General features: G+C 37.2%; 1 protein-coding gene across 5 annotated transcripts in view; it reads left to right on the top strand.

Moving 5' to 3' along the window:
* CTNNA3 (catenin alpha 3) overlaps positions 1-19,150 on the top strand; it is a 520,316-nt gene that overhangs the window by 117,802 nt on the left and 383,364 nt on the right. For 4 of the 5 annotated variants that reach the window (XM_086616261.1, XM_086616260.1, XM_086616263.1 and 1 more), the window contains one exon: positions 2,763-2,966. In XM_086616261.1, coding sequence (XP_086472387.1) covers positions 2,763-2,966 — 204 coding nt within the window. Of the gene's footprint in view, positions 1-2,762; positions 2,967-19,150 lie in introns of those variants that run through there. The other variant, XM_086616264.1, reaches the window with a different exon arrangement.

Below are 19,150 nucleotides of genomic sequence, written 5' to 3'. Positions count from 1 at the left end.
CATAAACTCCTTTTCAGTATGTTATGTGTATCTGGATAGGTGAACATTGGTTTGAGAAAGTCCAGGATCTTGGAAATACATAGTTAATACTTTAAGTTAATCCAAGGTTACATCTGCTAGATGTATATAAACACCTGCCAGAGACCCATAAACCATTCTAATGGTCTATCCTGTCACTTGCAGAAACAAGTCCATAAACTTAGTTTTAGGGGTTTTTTTTATAGTCTCTCAGAATAGACAACAGAAAATTGCACTAGCAGTAGCACTGGCCTTTTTTTTTTTTGGTGATACTATGCAGTGGTATGAAAATCCCAAAATTCAACACAGAAAATGTGGAGACAGAGAGAAATTCACTAATGCTTTTTCTTTCTAGTCATTGTCTGTGGAAATTTGAGGACTAGAGTTCATGTAGTCCCAGTTTCTGGTACAAAGCATGAAGTAATCCTAGAGCTTTAGGTCCCAGAAGGTCTTACAGAGATTGTTTAAGAAGGTTCATTGTCCACTGATTTTATGTATGTTAGTACATAGTAAGTATGGGGCTAAAGTGCTAACTACTTAAATAACTAGAATGCTTTTAAATGAGATGGAGGACTTCAGGGCAATGGAACAGTAGTGGAGGTGGAATGTTCAGAAACCTGCACTGATCCTGTAAGTTGGTAAACAAGAGCTTCCGTTTGAACAGCAGTAATGCAGAAAGAATCTGCACTGGTTTCCTTTGGAAATACTCAGATTATGAAGTCTGATTTTTCTCTAGTTTTACTGGAGAATCTCCCAGCTGTCTTAAAACAATTCTTGTATATTTTAGAAAAGATGGGAGGATTGAACATGTAACAAAATTTTCCTTACCCTAAATCATACCTAAGTTGTAAGAGAATGTTAATAGTAACCAAAGAGAAAATTTCAAGGTGAACTGAAGTTCCTTTTCCTAGCTGCTTAAGCTTTTATCTTATGATGTTCTAATAGAACACTTTCACTACTCATAGAATTGCCTAAGCTAGACAGTACCTGAAATTGCAATATTATATCTAAATTGAAAAAATAATTAAAATTCTCCAGCTTAAAAGTAGTCTGGCACATACTGGATAAGCGCAGATAAGTTCTGATTTACCTGACCTAAATTCCCCTCAAGGCTGTATGGTGTAGTTTTCTTGTTTAGTGTTTCTTCTGAAAGCTTGGAACCACATATGGATGAAACAGCTGAATGGAGTGTAGACTTGGTCATCTGGATCATGACGACACTGTTTCAGATGTTTAGTTAGATTAAAAATTACTAGTTTGAATTTCTTTAAATGCTGAAGCTCAACTGTATTTACTTTCACGTTTCATGGAAATGTCACATCTCGTTTTCTTTCTCTTTAGAGTATTTGCTTCATGCACAAACATACTTAATTTTGTCATGCCAAAACAGTTGTCTGCTTTTGTTGGCCCTAGCTAGTGAAAAGCAAGAGGGCATTTATATCTGTGTCCTTTGAGCAAACAATTGTTGAACAAAAGCTACTATTTTGATCTTTACCCATCCGTATTCAGCCTGTTCAAGGTAGCAGCAGTGACTTTCTGCCACTGTGTGGGATTGCGTTAGACTGAAAATCAGCAGAACTAGACTCATGTACTCTAATTTAACATTCTCAGCTGTGAGCCAGCACAGCTGTTTTTGTGTTAAATCCTGAGGTGCTCCTGATCTCTAGAAGTCTAAAGTTTGGAGATGTTGAACCATTTTTTCAAAGAAAATGAAGACTCTAGTCTGAGATATTTAGATAAACCACAGAATATTATTAAGTAGTAGTCTCATACACAGTGTCATAATTGTACACAGACATTACAAGCTTAGTATAAGATATGTATCTTCTTTTTAAGTATTTACGAGGTAAGTATACAAGACAGGCCCACTGTGTGGGAGGATAAGGAAGACAGGTGACCCTCAAGAAATGTAGATAAACACAGGAAAGAGTTGGAAAGAAGAAATAATTTTTTACAACTGCAGTGACAAAACTCGAAGAGGAGAAACAATGCTGGTTGAGAACTTGGGAAGATGGCATGTAGCTGCCTGTTTTAAGACATACCTTCTGTATGGTCATGAACCTGCCAGTCTGGGCCTCAGTTCTTTGCTTGTAAAATGAGTTTGATAGTTTTTGGTTGTAGAGTAGGATGTTGTGAAGACTGATAGACCGAATAGAAACCGCAGTAATAAGAATGCATGCATATTTATAAAGGCAGACAAATAGTGTTTCCAGGAGAAGTGAAATGCCTTGTAGAAGAAGAAATGCCACATACGGGTGTAGGAGACACTGAAGCCTGGGATGAGAATCTTGAATTTCATGCAACAAAAGCAGGAAGCTGAGGAAAAGCTCAAGAGACAAGGCAGTTGTAGTCAGAAGATGTCAATGTGGCCTGCAGGTAGATGTGATCTTGTTCTACTTGTTCTGTGAGCTGCTCAGGTGTGAACCAGCTTGGGCTGGAAAGCTCTCTTGACATCTTAGCACTGAGTCCAGGCTGGTAGGGTTCAAAAACATGGATATTGGCTTAGAACTGGTGTCATCTGAATGGCAGAGAGAGCTTGGCTCTGTCTGCAAATGACCTGTATGCATAGTCCCAGTAGGGAAAACAGAATCTACCCATGTTCAGAAGTATTTTGGATACTTCAAGGGGAGGGGGCTAGTTGCAAGTCTAGGAAGCATAGTGTCACTGTAGTTCATGCAAGTGAAAAATAAAGCAGCAACTTCAGTGGCCTGACTTTTCTTACCTGTACTCCTGATGTTTTCCAGAATTTAATTATCCTGGAGCCTCTTGTAGTGAATGAAGAGAAAATAAGGCCATCACTAGAGAAACGTCTGGAAGCTATTATCAGCGGAGCGGCTTTGCTAGCTGATTCTTCCTGCACGCGTGATTTTCATCGAGAACGCATCATTGCTGAATGCAATGCTATCCGCCAAGCTCTCCAAGACTTGCTTTCTGAATACATAAACAATGTAGGTAACCAGACTTTTTTCCTTTTTTTAACGTCTGTCTCAAAGCCTATTTTAGTGTATATTAGAATCTAGCCTATAATTAGTGTAAATTAACCTATATTTCTCAACATGCTCTTTAAAAGGTTGAAAGGAACATTTTTCTACATAAATCTAAGCAAAAGTTAAATATGGATCTCCAGAAATAGTAAGGCTCATATTATCATACAGTCTGTGGAAAATGCTATGCTACAGGGACGATGTACACGTGTTTAGGTTATTTTATGCTTATCGTGAACTGTCACTAGCACAAAATGCACTTAACCCTTCTAATGCCAGCAACAAGAGTTTCTTTGTGATTTCACTTCCTAGACCAGAGTTTTAAAATGTAATCTCTGTTACTATAGAATGCAACAACTTAAATAATAATTTGTTAAAATGTAAGTAATCTCTTAGTATTATTTTGAAGCAGAGTGTTTACACCACTGAATTCGATTTGTTTGGTAAGTTCAGAAAACTGGTTGTCTGACATGCTTATAGACCAATTCATCTGTGAATTTGTGAGAAGGAATACAGCTTGATTGTGCTTAAAAAATAACTGTTAGATTTAAAGAATGGATTTGGCATTTCTTATATCTGGCAGTTAAATGATAAAACAGTGGAGACTCGAATACTAATAATATGGGTACACAGTGATAATATCATGTTTTCCTTCTGGAAACATTTTCTGTAGGCATGCTGTTCTTATCTAAAGATACTTCAAGATGATTCATCAAGCACATTGAGAGGATAATTGTATGATACAGCTATTTGTTTCTTTTTTGGAAGCTGAAATTCCTTTCTATTCTGTAAGTCATACTAGTTAACCCAGTCCAAAGCTATTTTAATGAGATTGTTTTCTTTGTGTTATCCTATTGTCATTAGGATAGTGAAGTGTAGGGACCAAGATAATCTATGCATATCAGACGTTTTTTCATTTCACAGATAATGTACTTGTTGATGTTTTCTTTTTATTCGTGTGAGAAGAGGTGAGTGGGATTTATAGCTGATTTATTTCATTTTCTGTGAATTCAAGTTACTCTTTCAATCCCTATACCAGATAAAGATGCTTTCATATTTTTGCTCAAAATTTTACTGCAATTTCTGTTGAGTGTAACATAATTCTTGAACCTCTCTGGTGGTGTTTTACACATGAGTTAGCTATGTGAGATTTCTTTAGCTCTGGTTAGCTTGGAATGTTAGTCTTTGGTACCTTCTTGCTGTAGATGTCTGTTGTGGTATCTGTTCTAGGGTGGATTAGGTTTGCTGTTAAATGACTGAAAGTTTAATAAGAGAAGGCATCGACTTGTAGTAGCCAGAGTGCATGAGAGGATGCAGGTGTGATGTGTAGGAACTCATATTATTCCAAAAGATCACTGTGGGTTTGTCACAAGAAAGCTTTAGGGGAATTCTGTGTCTTGCAGGAGTAAAACTACATGATTGTAAGACAAATGGTCTAAAATTCTTGGACTCTTGAAGCAAAATTGTGATTATCTTTTCTATTTCAGAAATACTCATGGGTTTAGGATTACATAATGCAGACTAAGGGGAAAAGAAGAATACATAACCCATTCCACTGACTTGAGAAAATCAGGAAGCAGTGATTTAAATATGACAAAAAGGGGAAGTGTCATATAATTTGCTGCAGAACACAGTGTCTGCTCAAGGTGGCAAAGAGGAGGGAAGCAGAAAAGAAGAAATACAAAAGATTTAAAGATATGAGGTGTTACGCTAGGGTTAAATGACAGGAATCAATTTAAAGTTTTTAGTTTCCTTTAGTGCTCTTGATCTGCTCGTGAAATTAATATTGATTTCAGTGGAAAAACTCTCACCAATAGTTTATGGCTATTACTGAGACTAGATTAAATAAGCTTTTCAATGAGAAGATTATCAGGTGTCAGTTATTTTATTTCACATCTCTAAGTCACTGAAGAATAGATGATAGATGCGTGAGACAGTGCTGATTTATCACTGTCTCTGCGCTCTGCTATTAGTAATTTGAATAAGCTAGGGCAGTGAACTGAATGAGCGATAGAAGTTATGCAGCCATTTGGTAACATAGTGCGGTGTGAGGACTGGGTTGTGATTCCCTTCCTCTCCTTGGGAACGCTGTTGTTTTCCATAAACAATCGCTCTGTCTACATATTACTTCATGTGAGTCTGTATGTGTGTTCTCATGGTGCGTTTGTGCACTGTGCCCAGAGTGAGGCACAGGGGCTCTGTACCACAGCTCGCACATGAGACTGGGAAGTTTCCCTTGCCCACTATCCATAAAGGGCGTGCTTTTGCTCCTGTCTTCATCCTGATGGTGTGTGGTTCACGAAACATAGCCTACCCACTGTCATTTCAGTTGTTTTCAATCACTCTCATGAGCTGTCAACCGCTTGGAAGATTTTTTTCGGGGTATGTGTCTGTTATTTCTTGCTGTTATAATGGTTTGATTACTTTTCTTAAGGCTTCTTTCTATCTGAGTGTTGCTAGTGGAAGCTGCATTGCTTCAGTGACATAGTAAGTGCCACCTTCTCAAACCCTTCTCTAGCAGCTGGTTTGTCAGGAAGCTGAAGGACCTGCACTGACACTGGTAACATCCTGTGTATCTCTAAAGCCCTTGAGTCTGGTGCTGATGGTGGATGTGGCCTGCCTGAGAAACGTTTAGCTTTAACAGGATCATTGCCAAGGACTTGATTGCCTAAATTCTGTGTAAGTTCTGCATCGTCTGTTTTTTTGAACCTTGCCCTCAGTGCCTACACAAATGTACAGAAATTTATGATTCAGCCCTAACTATTTGAAATGATGTAAGAAATATAGCTTTTGTGGTTCCTAAATTTGTTTATTGTTTGGTTTTTTTTTTCCCCCTCAATTATTCTGAGTCTCTAAGGACAGTCTCTAAGAGGATGTCCGCTTAAGAACGTCAAGTGAAGTCAAGGGCCTGTTGGTGTTAGTCATAGAATTTAGAGTTTTTACTGCAAGCTGTGAGAAACATCTTTTCAGCAGATACTGCCTTTTACATAAGTGGCTGTTTTTCACAGAGGATGTATCACAGTGAGGTGATGCGATGGAAAGTTAAGCAAAATGTTCTCTACACTTAATAAAGACCCACTCTGTCTCCAAGAAGCTTTGAGTTTTTCTGTTCACGAAGTAATTCAGACATACAGTAAATTGCAAATATACTTACAATTCTTCTGAAAGGCAGCAATTTTTTTTTTTCTGGTATTTCGGTATTATTTGTGTACTATTGTTATCCTCTCTGAATTTTGCTCATAGACATATATTGTTAAGGGATATATTTGCATTTCAGGACATCAAATAACAGGAATTACTACTGTGAATTTGGATAGCTTATCAATGGTAAAATCATACTATGATGTGTGGATAATAATAGGAGCAATCATTTTGTTCTAGTAGTAAGCACTTGCATTTTCCTAATGACAAGCTCTTGTCTTGTCTCCGCTCATCCTTTAAAATGATAAGTTACTGAATATATTGGAGTGCAGCAATACTAACTCCATGTTTCTTGAGTTCTGTATCTGCTTTTACTCCCAGTCACAACAGGGATATGTACTTATCTGGGTGATCACAAGGGATAATAGAGTTGTGATTGAGTGGGGGTTAAAGTGGCTGTTCTGAGCAGCAGTTAGGATGATTGCAGGCACTGCTTTCTCTGCCTTCATTAAATAGGGAGGGTGTGTCTGAATAATTAGTCTGCGTCCACCTGTGGGTTTGAATAAAGATCGCTGGCTAGATTGTTCAGAGAAGGCTGAAAAAAGGTTGGTAAAGAAAGGTCAGCTATACTGATGGTATGTATGATCACTGCTTTCTTGAGTTCAAGTTTCCGTACTTTTGGAATGTTGTTTCATGATATTTGAGATCTATTAGTTTCTCAGCTTGTTCTGGATATTGGCTGGACAATGCACACACACCGTTATGCATGTCTGGCCAGTATACTTTGTGCCTTTTCTGATACGTTGTGATTTCATTCTTTCTTGTTGTGTTTTTCAAATACTTCTGTTTCTTAACTGTGTTTTTGTGTTAAAATTACCTAATTTTTAGGTCAAATAATGTTAGTAAAATAGTTTCCATTTTTCATTTCAATTTTTCCCTTCTCACACCAGAGGTGGTTTCAGTCCCTTAATGAGACATTTAAGAACATAGGAGTCGTCTAATGATACATTTTACCTGAGGCCAGATGAGGAAGTGGACTGAAGTTGACCACATTGTACCTATTTATATTGCATGTCTAAGGTACTGATAATCAAGCCCTGACCACCCATGTAGCCTAATGGCAGGCCAAGCTGAGCCTGACTATAAATCTCATCTGCTTTGTGGCAGACAGCATCAGACCACTCCGGGAATGATGCTGCAAGGGAGATGAAGTAGTTGGTGGCAGATAGTGAAGCACCTATATTGCAAGGAATGCAGCTGCTGGACCTTTATCCCCTTGGGTTCCCTGAAGCTTCTTTGAAGCCTGTTGCTTCACCACGGGTTCATGTCCATAACTTCTGGATATGAGATAGGTTTGGATTTCAGGCATATTTGGATCTGAGCACATAAAATGAGACGCTGCGAGATTGAGACTAAGAGGTAGGATCCCTGAAAGTAGTGGGACACCTGAGGCAGCGAGTGAGCTGAACTGTGCTGAGCTCTCTAAGTAAAAGGTATGCACTACAGAGCCCTCTGTAGCCATGGAGGAGGTCCAACTATGGGAAAGATGATACAGTGGATAACTGGGACTTGTGCAGTTGTGTCTGTCTAGATTTCAAATTGTAATTGTTCACTTACTGGAACCTGATCATTGGAAATTGAAAACCAGAAAATGGATGGAAAACCCAGAGTCTTTATTTATTGATGGCATAGTTCTGGGCCTTACCCTTTATCTCAACTCATAAACGTGAGTGCTCTGGAGCGCTAATGCCTTCCTTAGCCCCTATATTGAGCACTCTTCAACAACAGCTTAAGGTCTGACCCACTGTCTCTAGGTAGAGAACGCCTATGATTGATAATATTTCATGTAGTATTTTATTGCCGTTCTTACACTTTTAGAGTGCAAGGACGTATAGATACCTCAAGCATACACATACCTCAAATATCATGTTACTTGTACTTTATGGTTTCCTGATGAAGACTTTTAATGCTTCCCTGGATAGAGGGAAGACAAGACACTTTGGTTTATCGTCACAGTGGTGCAGTATATCTTGTGTTTAAGGTACTTCATCTTGCTTGGGGCAGTGGATTTTTCATTTCGGTGCTCAAGGGGAACATTTTTGGTAGTTCTGGGAATTGCAAGAATTCCTCCAAAAGAGTTATTTCAGATTGAAGAAAACATTTTGTTCAGCTTAAAAAGGGAATGTTTTATATTTTTAATTTAAAGAATTGCCTGGTTGTCTTAGATATTTGCATCTCTTGGGGCTGTTTTCCCTTAATTATCCGTGTGCTATAGCTGCAGGAAAGTGAATTACTGGTGATTAATAATACGTATATGAAAAGACTGGTGCTCCATAAATAAGAAATTAGGGCACAAAATGGTATCTCTTACCAGAGAAAATGCACATTGCATGAATCAAATAATCGAACTTGTGAAAAATCTCCAGACGCTTTTCATATCTGCTGCAGCTGTTCATGGTAAAGCTTCTTTTCTCCACTCATGTAAGAGTTCACCTAACCTGTTCTTGTCAGGCAAGCTTCAGAGAACACGGGCTGTTTCAGAAAACAGAGTATCTGCCACTTTTTATGGTTCATTAATTTGGGCCTAACTTGCATTTATGTTTTGGAGTGGGGATGTAGTGAGTAGACTAATATGAACATTTTTTTAATAGTATGCTGAAAATGTGTTTGGAGTGTATAATTTTCTTCATGAATACATTTTTCATTACTTAGAAGTTTAAACTTTCTTATCTCACTACCTGCCAGCTACTGTTTGCTTCTACAGAAGACTGCTATGGTGATGTGTGTTCAAATTTTGTCATAAGAGATCTTCTTGCCAGATATCAAAAGTACTACAACCAGTCCACAGATCATATATTGGTACGTCTAAATAAGTGTATTTTACCATTTTCATGTTTGTCCTTTGTTGTTGTTGTCGATGGTGTAACTGCTAGAAGGACATTACCAGTTCTGCTGAGGTATGTACGCCTTTTTACAGAGCTGCAAAATGTGGTTTGTAGCTGCCAGGGAAATTGTCTGTGTAGCTACGTGATATTGTGAATCTGTAAAATTGATAATTCAGCTCATTAATTAAAGAATCTAAGAGCTGTGACTGAAGAAATGCATTTTCATATACAGCTTTGTACCTTTGTCTGTTTACATTGTTGTCTCTCTAACTTTCTCCATATAATGAAAATTATTCCAAACAACTGTCTATGACACAGCTGAAGATTACAGCTACTGTTTAGAGTGACGTTAAATATGTTATTTGTTCAATAATATACTTCAGTATCGGATGCTCCAAATTGTTGCCAGTGATGTCTGGGGAGCTAAGAACAGGGAACTGTTTGACTTGTCCTTCTTGGTTATGTCCACTTTCTTTCACTAATAGGTATCTTGAAAAGTTCTGTGTAATTGCTCTCTGGTTGAAGAATTGAGCCCAAACAACAGAATAGCTGTTGGTTATTCATGCAAGTGGTTGAACTGACTGACTTCCTGGAATTTTTTTTTCTGTATTTCTATATAGGAACATGAATAAACAGAGCTTGCATTCACGTCTTTGTAAAAAGAATGGATTTAAATGTTCTTACTTTACTGTCCTCTTCATATTCAAACGTTTTTAAAGCTGCTGTTCCAGAGAAGTTTAGAAGTCAGGTATAGCAAAATGTAAACTATAAAAATTTCAGTGTGATGTGTGGGTGGAAAGTGTCACTCAGATTTTTCTTATTCAGGGTTTTTTTAATGACTTTATCAACTCTTATGTTTTCAGAAAAAATATGTATTCCAGTAAAATTGGTATGCCCATATGGCATCTTATGCTGCCACTTATGCAGGAAAAGATGTAGTTTTCATAATTCTGTTGTTGATATTCGCCAAGTACTTAGTTCAGTTGACTTATATGCAGTATGTGTAATTGGAAATTATTTTTCTAAATGTTAACTTTTGTTAGACATTTAGTTTTATAGGGAAATTAGATATGAACTGTTCAGGAAAAAGATTTTTAGTATGCCTAAAAGACAGAAGTAGTCTAGTGAATTCCCTAAATAGATTTACAGTTGAAAAATAAGCTGCAGTTAAATTTACCTGATTATAGATTGTCTTACAGAATTTGCAATAAACTGGGATCTATGCACGTGAGCTAGAGAAAGATAATGAAAGATTTTCTATTCTTAAGCCCTGGTTTTCATTTAATGGTTCTGAGCCAAGCTATTTCAGGATTAATCGGATCTTAACTTAAGGCTTGCATTGAAGTAATGTAGCGTGATGAGTGACTCATGACTCCGTAGAGGATGAATCAGTACAATAGTCTGTAATTTGTATTTGGTACACCTGACAGGACTGGAAATATATTGGGTTGCTGAAGACTAATTTTTTTTCATGGAACCTTCAATAAAGTAGCATTTTCCCTCTCCAAGATGAAATAAATCTTTGATTATGGTAATAAACAAGCATTGCAAATAACTATGGAAGTATTTGTTACATCTATCTAGCTGTTTAATTTACAAGATTTCTTTTTTTTGATTTTACTTTTTTTTTTTACAATTTATGGAAAATGGTTGTAATTACCTGAGGCTTTTCTTGACCAGTTTCCTATTTTCTGGAGGATGTTAAAGATTGATTGTTTTTCTAAATGTTAGTATGCCATTTCTCAGAACACTACTGAAGTCTGGTGTTTCAGAAGGCATTTATCTTGTTTTTTATCCTCTGTATAGGACAGCTGATTTTTCTTGTCCAAATAAATATCTAAAATGTATTCTGCTTCAGATTAAAGGATATTTACTTCCTGTTTATGTAACAATACTTAGTAAAAAGATCAGTCACTGATAGTTTAGTGAACTCTTAATAGAATATTGATATTGCAGACAAACGAAGACCAGATACAACTTTTTAAGGAAAGAATTATTTTTTCTGAACAAATCCAAAATGCCTTAAGTTCTTCTCTTAAAAAGACTCTTAATTGCTAAGTATGTAATCTACACTACCCTAAATATCTCTATGCAATCTTTAAACACATATTCAGTGCGATAGCATGCTGGATGTTGTTTCACTTGACTTTAGTCATACTTCTGACACTATCTCCCATAACAAAACTGATGAAGTATGGACTAGGTAAGTTGACAGTGAGATGGGCTGAAAACTGGCTAGTCCTGTGCTCTAAGGGTTGGGATCAGCAGCACAGAGACCAGCTGAAAGCCTGTAGCTAGTGTTATACCCCGGGGATCAATATTGGGTCCAGTACTGTTTAGCTCATCCATGACCTTGATGATGGGGAAGTGCCCTGTCGGCAGGCTTGCAGATATTACAGAACAGGGAGGAATGACTGATGCACCAGCTGGTTGTGCTGCGCTTTAGTGGGACCTCCACAGGCAGGAGAAGAAGGGCTGGCAAGGAGTCTCCTGAAGTTCAACAGAGGGAAATACAAATACCTGATGGGAGAGAGTAAAGAACACAAAGCTAGACATATCTAAGGGTTCCTACTGACAGGACGAGAAGCAAAAGGCACAAACTGAAATACAGGAAATTGCATTTAAAAAAGGAGAAACTTTTTTTTTCTGTGAGGGTGGTTGGACGCTGGAACAGGTTTCCCAGAGAGGTTGTGGAGTGCCCATCCAAACCGCAAATGAACATAGTAGTTGACCGTGGTTTGAACACTGGTTGGACTGAATGATCTCTAGATGTCCCCGCTGACTTCAATATGTGGAATCTGTGATTCTAAATATTTGAATAAATTCCAAAGTCTGTGCAACTCCCTCGATGTCCCTGCCAGCTTCTTTTAATATAAAGTAAATCTCATTATTTACTAATGGAGGATAAAATAATAAAAGGTAATGAGGGTAGGACAAGAAATTACCTAGAGTAATGTAGTAAAAAAAAAAAGTTTCTTTAATTTGAATAATCTCTGGCAATCTTGAGGTGGTGAAAGGGAGAGTAATTACTAAATTAGGTTCTGTGCTAACTAATCCTCTATATAAAATAAAAGGTTAGAATGACACATAGAATTCCTTATAGAAATCATTTGGGAAGTGGTTGATTGAAGGTTCTCCTATGAATTTCATCAGCCAGAGTGTTGAGGTCTACTGCATGGCTAAAAACAGATGCTTTTTTTTTTGTAGTTACTCAGATTTAAGGTACTTGTATGCCAGCAACCTATGAGTTGCTGCAGTTCTTAATTTATAGAACCAGAGGTGACTTCTCTTTGATAAAAATGAGGATACTTGCTTAGTTCTCAACTAGCTTTTCAACTTAATTTCTTACCTAACTTCTATTGATCTTTTTTATGAGGAATGAACAAGGAGCTTTATGCGAAATAGCTTATGATCACTTTTGATGAAATCAGTACTATATCATAAAACTATTGCATAAAAAATTCTAATCCTTTGTCTTTACTGTTCAGCCAGATCTTAAAACAGTGATTTAAAAGAGATTGGAGACCTGAGAATCTAAACCAAATTCCACATTTTCATTTTCTTTCTGAAAAGAAAATCAAAACATGGCTTACAGAACAAAACCAGATCTTTTTCTGTGGTCATAAACAGCATTTATTGACACTTCCTTTTTATTTTAACTTTCATTTCAGTGGATTCGTTTCCAGTTGTTTTTCTCTGTCTGACGTGCTGCTCTTCTTTTTCATAATTAACTAAAAATAAAAAGGAAGAATATTCTTTTGTATCATTTCCTTTGTGACCAATGTGTATGATCAGGAGGCTGGAAAAGTAAACAATCAAATCAATCCCCGCCATTGTATTAATAAATTGATTAAAAAACCAAGCCCTTTTAAGATCGGCTTTTCTTGAGAACTGCTTGTCGCCGTTGTTTTCTAAGCCTGTGTTGCCAGTTGGCACATTTCCTTTCTGTTTGAATATGTGAAGAAAATAAATGTCTCAAATCAGACAGCTGCAATGCTTAGTAGAATACATTAAATAAAGTAAATTATTCTAATTCCTCTATTTACTGGAAAATCCTTGCTGTCTTAGGTTATTCTAATTAATTTAAGTTATTGTTTCATTATCAGTAGCAAAAATTAAGGTAAACTTATACAAAGATGGAAAGAAAGGATAAGGCAGCTACTTAACTAGGGGCTGTACTCAGGAATAATCTAAGATTGTCTTTTCTGTCAAGTAGCAATGTTTCTAATTTTTTCAAAGCCTTAATATTGTATAAGAGGAATTATCAGTCTGTAAAAGAAGATAACTGGTAAAGGAATCGCTCTCTCCATTGTCTTAGTGAATAGATTTAGCTCTTTACAGGAGAAATGAAGAAGAAGAATCAATTTGAATTCCACATAAATAGGAGAAAATAAGAAATGTAATAATTACATACACCTTGGAAGCAGTTAATGGAAAACAAAACTGAAGCCCAAGGTAAATATCTTCTCTGGAAACTTGGTTAGTAGCTTTTTTTTTTCTTAATACAGCAAAAGACCACTGTATTATTAATGTGTCTTTACTAACAGTGCACATGCATAAATGGACAATGTATGCGTGAGAGAGCATATGCACACAAGCAGGAATCATTTTGGTTTGGTAATGATGTTTCCAGTCTACTGTTTGGAATAATAAGGAGGAGAAGTAGATGAAAACTTTGCAAAGTGTGAACTAAATGAAAGCAAACAATGACTAGGTAAAAGAAATCATGAAATGCTATATGACAGCTTGTAGCCGTTTTTTAAGGAGGCAAGTTCATGATGACATTTTTGATCCTTGCTACAATTGGCTAGGGAATGGAGATTTTATTTCTTGGCTTTCAAGTTACTGGAAAACTTTTTGTTTCTAATTTGAAAAAAAGAGGCCCAATGATCTTCTGGATTTTGCCAGCCACCTCCTGTGTTCAACTGTGCACACATTAAAGCAAGATTTCAAAATGAATTACACTGGGATGTCTTAGGTGATGCTGACTGATATTGCCAAGATTATTATCACTTTTATACCTGTCCACTCCTGAACAGCTGTGGACCAACTGAACAGATTGTTGAGATGAGAGATGAAGTATTATAGTAGATCCCAATGGGAAAACAGAGTGCTGTTGCATATGAGTGAGCATGGAAAATCTGAATAAGCCCCAGGTAAGGCTGCCAGGTTCTTAGGCTGTTTGGTTCCTTGGTTATTGTGATTCTCAGAACACCTGCCACTCTGAGCTTTAAGAACAGAATTTTTGTAGAGCAGTATTGCTGAGGGACTAGTACCTCCAAGTTCTTCCCAGAACAGACTGGGAGCAGCAGCTCTGAAACTTTCAGATTTTGGTTCCAAGGCCATGTTGCAGAGCTGGCCAGGATTATGCCTGTGTTTTGTCAGAAGATCTGTTGTGATTGCTCTATTTCCATGGAATGTTCTGCTTTTGATAAACTGGCAAAATTCAATAGAAGAAAGATGCCTCTGGAGAATTGCCAGTCAGCTGTATTCCTGATTTCTGATGTCGTGCTTCCATTCTTGCTATGTTTGTTTTCCAGTTAGTCTGTAGCATTGTCAATACCATTTTAAATGTTTGATAGAATTGTAAGCCAGTAGTAAGCCCTCTGACTACTTAATTTTGTCTCTGCAGCTTTGATCAATATTAACTTAATTGTTGACACTATTACTTAAAATACAGTCATATAATATTTTAGGTTATCAGGGACATCTGGTGATATTCCGTGCTCAAGGAAGGGCCCATTACAAAGTTAGATCAGGGCTGCTCAGGGCCATGTTCAGTCAGATCAGATTCCTAAGGATGCAGATTTCACTGACTCTCTGGGTGCCTATTCCAGTATTTTATCATCCTCATTGTGAAGCATTTTTTTTTTCCCTTCATCTCGTCAGAGTTTCCCTTTCCCTCTTGCTTTGATCTGAGTGCTCAATTCAGCTGGAATAGGTAGTCCCGTTGTGTACTTCGCATGTTTGTGCTGTCAGCCACTCAGGTCTGTCCCCTTCCTTGTGCGAGCGCTGATGCTTTGGTTACCCTGCCGGCCAGGTCAGCTTGCCAGACCGACTAGTCACTTGTCCTTGTTGAATTAGTTTTCTTTCACTTCTACTGAGCTGAGTCAAACTCTGAGAAGGGCACACAAGCTCTATATACATCCCCAGGGAAACAGGGATGAGTAACTGAGAGTACAGAAGTGGGCTAGCTGAGCAGAATGATCCTTGTTGTGGGCTGCGAGCTCTTAGCTCAGTCCACCCTGGGAAATCAGGACTCCTGCACTTTCTCCCTTATCCATCTGACTCGTCATCCTTTCCTGGCAAGGTGTGCGTTATGGATTTATTCTTAATGCATATCTTAAGCTTCAGGTTGCACCTGTAGAGAGTTGCTCATTAGAGACCTTCCTTCCTAACACCTGTTAGTTCCTGCAGTTCATTCCTCCTTGGAAACCTTAGAGGAGTTTTTCCTCTTTTTTTTTTTCCTTTTATTTTCCATTCCATAGAAAAATAATGCTTATTTTAATGAAGAAATGTGAGCCTGTTTCAGTTTCTTAGACATACCAACACCCCTTTTTAGATGAATATTTCTTCCTCTCTGAAACAGCAGAGGCCTCCTCCTCCTTTCACCTGTTTTGGTGCCTCACTGATTTGTTTCAGTATGAAGTGTGTTTTATCCTGGTCTGTATGTTCTGCATGTATCTGTAGATTATAGTTGGCTTTTGGTTGAGACAAAAAATAAAGATGAAATTAGCCAGGCTGGGGAAACTGGGTTTTCCAGAAACACACTGTAACTGATGTGGGTTTTATGTGAACTACATGAGGTGGAGGTTAAAGAAGGAGGCAGATGACATTTTCTTTAACATACATTTAAAAAAAAAAAAGAAAGTAAGAGGAAAGGTAAATTTTATTAGCAGTAGTATCATTTGCAGCATGGGGAGGGGGTGATTCTACTCCTAGCGCTGGTGCAGACAAAGGTGAATTGGGTGATGTAATTCAGGCTTCTGTATATTCATAGGCATTGCCAAAGAGTTTGGCTTTTCCATGACTGGAGCAAAAGTGATGTTTGGCAAAGGTCAGATATTCAAATTACTTGCTTGGCATATATTTAGATACAGCTCCATGACAATGCTACTACAAATCCAAATAGTTATTACAACTTAATTAAAATAAGGAAGTTGAAAAAATAACCAGGAGGAGTAGTTTTTAGATTTTTATTTTGACCACTAATTCAGGGTGGAAGTTTTAATTTTTTGGTTCTCCAGTTTATTATTGTAATGGAGAATCTACGTGTATCTATGATACAGATCTGTGGGCCAGCCTGGAAATCCAGAATCATGCATTGCTTGAAAACAGCTGGAGTATAATCCTGTTCTTGGTGTTCCCTCTGGCTGGTGGTGAGAGTGAATCTTCAGTGACAGGAGGAAGTAAATGAGGAGGAGTTTGAAAATAGTGTCATGGGATTGCTGAGATCTAGCTGTGTGCTGAGGACAACCTTATAACATAGTGCTCCTGTGAGAGTACTGGGAAACCAGTGTCACCATCTGTTTATGAAAGTCATACCTGCAAAAATAATATTGCAAGGAACACTCCAAGTTTTTGTATAGCATCAAAGACTCTTTTTTGCACTGTTAAAGAAGTAACTAATGAGTTTTAGTAGTGAAGAAGAGGGTGGAAGTCTGAGCATTGGAAATAATTTAGTCAAAAATACTATAAGAACATAAGAAACATGATTCTAAAGATTACAGGTGAAACAGCAAAGTCATTCATTTAAAAAGGTGGCAATAAAGACAAGGGATTCAAAAGAAGGTAGAGGATAGAAACTGTTTAAAGCACAAGAGTAAACTTCTGGAAAAGTGGAAATGATTGAAAGAGACCAACTTACCTGCATCAGGAGCTTTTTAGTGACTGGAAAATAAGAGGTGCATTGGAAATAAAAAGATAGGCCTTGATTGTGGACACAGCCAAAAAAGCACAATGTGTTAAAACCAGAAGGCAAGAAGAGAAGTTTTTACTAATCCATTGTTAATAAAAGGAACTAAGAAGGAAAGTGAAGACCTTTCTGAACAGGGGACTAATTTTTCTACCTGCTTCAGGCTTCATGTAAATGGTTAGCTGGGAATAAGTGCTTAACATAGTAAGACAAAGTGAAATACATGCCAGAAAGAGGTTAAAGAATGTTTAGGAGAGGAGTTTCTGAACCATTGACCTTGATTGTAAAAACCAGTGAGGAATAAGTATTTGCAAGTAATAGAAAAGCAAAACTTACCTTAAAACTAGGGGTTTTATAGGTCAGTCCCTGTAACTTGGATAACCAGGAAGAAGCTGCAGGAAATCCTTAAATGTTCATTTTATAAAAACCTTCAGGATAAGGTTGTGATAAACAGTGAGCATGAATTTTCAAAATAAGTTTTCTCAAATATATCTAGTTCTTTAACAGGATAGCTGGCTAGTGGTTGAAAGGGAAGTAGTAAATGTGATGTAACTTAGCACATGGTGTTTCTCATGGACAGAGGGACATTTTACGTAAGCACACTTGAGAAGCATAGTTTACTTAGTATTAAGGGAAAATATAGCTCACTGAAAAAGATGTTCCTAGTAAATTGTTGTTTATACTATTGCAGGTCAACTTGGGATAGTTTAATAAAATGTGATTCTGCCAGGACTGGCCTGGATCCACGTATATTACCTGTTTTCATTAATAAGGTGGCTGAGGGAATGAACAGTGGACTTATTGAGAGTTTGAATGATGCTACACTGGTGAAAGTTCTAAGTATTTTATGGGCAGTAAAAGCAGCCCCTGCCCCTCCCCCTGCGCTTTTTTAAAAAAAAATAATAATTTGGAGAAATGGTCTGAAATCTGCAAGTTGAAATGACAAGTGCAAATGGTTTCCCTTGGGAAGAAGTCAGCTGTATAAATAAAAATGCAGGATTTCTGCCTTAGCCGTGGTACTGTTCATAAGGCGTTGGGAGCTGTAGAGAATTGCAGATGAAATGAACTGTCAGCAGGGTTCAGCTCAGTATGTACTTTTGGGCGTCACAGTTTAAGAATAGCATGGACTGATAAGAGGAATGAAATGAAGCAAAGATTTTATAACATGTAAGAAGTAAGAAGAAACTGACTTAACTGAGTTAGTGTAATTTAGAGAGGTAAAGATTGAGAAGAAGAGGAACATGATAATTTTTTCAAATGAGAGGTTTTCGTAAGGTGTATGTTTTTTAGTTATTCTCCATACCTGTTAAAAGAAGGACAATTGTAATTGCAAAAAGGTAAAGTTTGTGCAATGTTAGGTTAAAAAAATCAACCATAATCATCAACCAGATGAGAAAACACTGGAACAGGTTGCCTTGGGAGGCCGTAGAGATTCATTTATGAGCACAGTTAAAGATTGGTTAGACAAACATCTGTTAGGGCAGCTCTAGGAAGATTTGTGCTGTTTCAGAGTGGTCAGGATGGGAAGAGTGACCATGAGATCCCTTCTAGCCCCACTGACTATCGGCTTACATTTTAATTAAAGTAATATTCCCTCTATTCGTTGTGCATTTTTTTACTACAAATTGTTTTTTCCCCAGATTAGTGTGGAATTGTAATGGTGAATGCTTTTCACATGCAGTGATCAAAACTGGACTGAAATTTGGTGGAGCTTTTAGACTTCTGGGTTATCTACAGATAATAATCTGTCTCTTCTACAATTTTGCCTTCAGTATCTGGGGAAAGCTGGATATGCAAAAGAGGCTATTAATAGTTGTATACATACTGACAGGCTATTTCCTCTTGAGCTGTTTGCATGAAAGCAGTACATTTAACAGTGATTCAGCCTATCATACCAGCAGGATATTTTTTTAGTCTGCCAAACTTATAGCTACATTAGAAAGACTTATCTAAATTTAGTATTTTAGAATCTACCTAACAATTTTATGTCCTATAATCTGTTCATGAACTAGAACTCAAGTACAAGAAATAGAAGATTGGAATTTTGCTGTACAAGATTAAAACTTTAGCAACCAAATTGCATTTGTGTAATGTAATATATGAGCTGTTCTCTCATATTAACATTTTTCTCTGAAGAAAGTTGATATGCACTGTAAAAAAACAAACAAACAAACAACAAAATCTTTGTGCAATTTGGTTGTATGGCA

Source organism: Tauraco erythrolophus, chromosome 9 (assembly GCF_009769465.1).
Source record: "Tauraco erythrolophus isolate bTauEry1 chromosome 9, bTauEry1.pri, whole genome shotgun sequence".
Taxonomy (NCBI): domain Eukaryota; kingdom Metazoa; phylum Chordata; class Aves; order Musophagiformes; family Musophagidae; genus Tauraco; species Tauraco erythrolophus.
This window is presented reverse-complemented; position numbering and strand designations above follow the sequence as displayed.